The sequence below is a fragment of the Pteropus vampyrus genome, unplaced genomic scaffold, assembly GCF_000151845.1.
Source record: "Pteropus vampyrus isolate Shadow unplaced genomic scaffold, Pvam_2.0 Scaffold5344, whole genome shotgun sequence".
NCBI classification, from domain to species: Eukaryota; Metazoa; Chordata; class Mammalia; order Chiroptera; family Pteropodidae; genus Pteropus; species Pteropus vampyrus.
The window spans coordinates 7,500-9,118 of record NW_011894125.1 but is presented as its reverse complement, the minus strand read 5'-3'; the positions used below and the strand labels follow the sequence as shown (position 1 = coordinate 9,118).

At 56.0% G+C, this 1,619-nt stretch overlaps 1 protein-coding gene across 1 annotated transcript in view; it reads right to left on the bottom strand.

Annotated features, from left to right (window-relative positions):
* Positions 1-932: 932 nt before the first annotated feature.
* The window catches only part of LOC111734762 (N-acetylated-alpha-linked acidic dipeptidase-like protein), a 6,694-nt gene continuing 6,007 nt past the window's right edge, over positions 933-1,619 (bottom strand). Inside the window, exons 4-5 of the mRNA XM_023526765.1 lie at positions 1,212-1,293; positions 933-1,096 (exon numbers count right to left, since the gene is read on the bottom strand). Of these exons, the coding sequence (XP_023382533.1) occupies positions 933-1,096; positions 1,212-1,293 (246 nt within the window). The remainder of the gene's footprint in view (positions 1,097-1,211; positions 1,294-1,619) is intronic.

Below are 1,619 nucleotides of genomic sequence, written 5' to 3'. Positions count from 1 at the left end.
CATAAGTGCTTAAATTCATAAAGCAAAATACTGGGGGGAAATGATTTGATGGGCAATTTTGATGGTATGTATATTTTACCAAAATAAGAGCTGAAAAAAAAATCTTTATGTGAAGAATCAAATTCCCATTCTTCTCCCCAGATCTGCCCTCTAGCCCTGTTCGTCTTCTCCCTCACCTGCGTTACCAACAGACCCCATGTCTTGACACTGTCTCCTTCCCCTTGCCTCTGCTCTGGTCCAAGCCCTCATCTCTCCTGGCCCTGAGGATGACAAGGCCTCTGATTGGCCCCTGCCCCTCATACCCTTCCCTACTGCCACAGAGGAAGCTGCTTAAAATTTAGACTCCGTCATGTCACTCTCTTGATTGAAATCCCTCACCAGCTTCCCACTACCCTTGGATCACACTCCAAACTGGCCCTGCGGCTTTTCCACCTGGTCTGGCCCCTCTTTGTCATATGTTGTGCCCTCCACCTGGATCCCCCGCTGTCCCTGAACTGCCCTTTGATTTGCACCTGGAAAGCCCCTTAGATATGTTTCTTTACAGCACAAATGACGGTTGTCATCACATGCAGCTACTCCGGGATGCTCACTGTGGGATCTCCAGCGCTTAGTAGTGGCCTGGCACATAGTAGGCACCAAGATATATTGTGTTAATAACTGTCTCTCAGCCTTGCTTCAACTGAGTGAAGCTCCTGGAGGGCACAGCCTGGCCACTGCCTTGCTCACAGAAGCATCTGGGCCTCACTCCATCTGAGAGGCAGGGCGGGCTCTCAGAAGCTATTGTACGAATTAATAAGTGGTCCAGGGCTGGTGTCCATGCATGTCTGCCTGCTGGGCCCTCAGGCTTGGCACAAGTGGGCACAGGAGCATGAGAGGGAGCAGGCGGGACAGGACGCACAGGAGGAAGGAGTGGGCTTGGAGGAGACCTCCAGTCAGGAGAGTCCCTGCACCGGGGCTGGGTTAGGGGAGGCCTCACCCTTCTTCAGCAGGGTCCCCAGGACGCGGGAGATCTCCAGGAGGACAGCAGTGCCACTGCTGGGGTCCACGGCCCCGTGTACCCAGCTGTCCCGGTGGTTTCCATACATCACATAGCGGTCTGGAGGGAGTTGAGTGGGAAGCCAGAGAAGAGGGCGGGGTCAGCCAGGCCTGGCGGGGCGGAGCTCAGAGCGGGGCGGGTCCCGGGGCTCAGGGAGCCGGGAGGGGGCGCTCACCAGGCTCCACAGCCCCGCGGATGATTCCCAGGACGTTGGAGGAGTTCCGTAGTTCCAGGCTGTTGTGGACACTCAAGTTCACCTGGCTGAGGGAGGAAACGGGGCGGCAAGAGTGTTGACCCTGCCCATTCCCCCAACCCTCCACCTCCTAATCCCCGACCCGGTGCAGGAGAAACTGAGGCGCAAAGAGGAGCAGACATGCCGAGGTCACTCGCCCAGAAGTACCAGGAGAGGCAGCAAGGCTAGAGTCCAGCACTTCCGATTCCAGTTCTCCTTTCATTCATCCACTCATCCACTTATCCACTCACTCACTCACTCGCTCACTCAGTTAAGTACTTAGCAAATACTTAGTGCATGCCCCGCACTAGGCTCCAGGCAATGACAGACACCCACCCAGCTCTCCTGGGG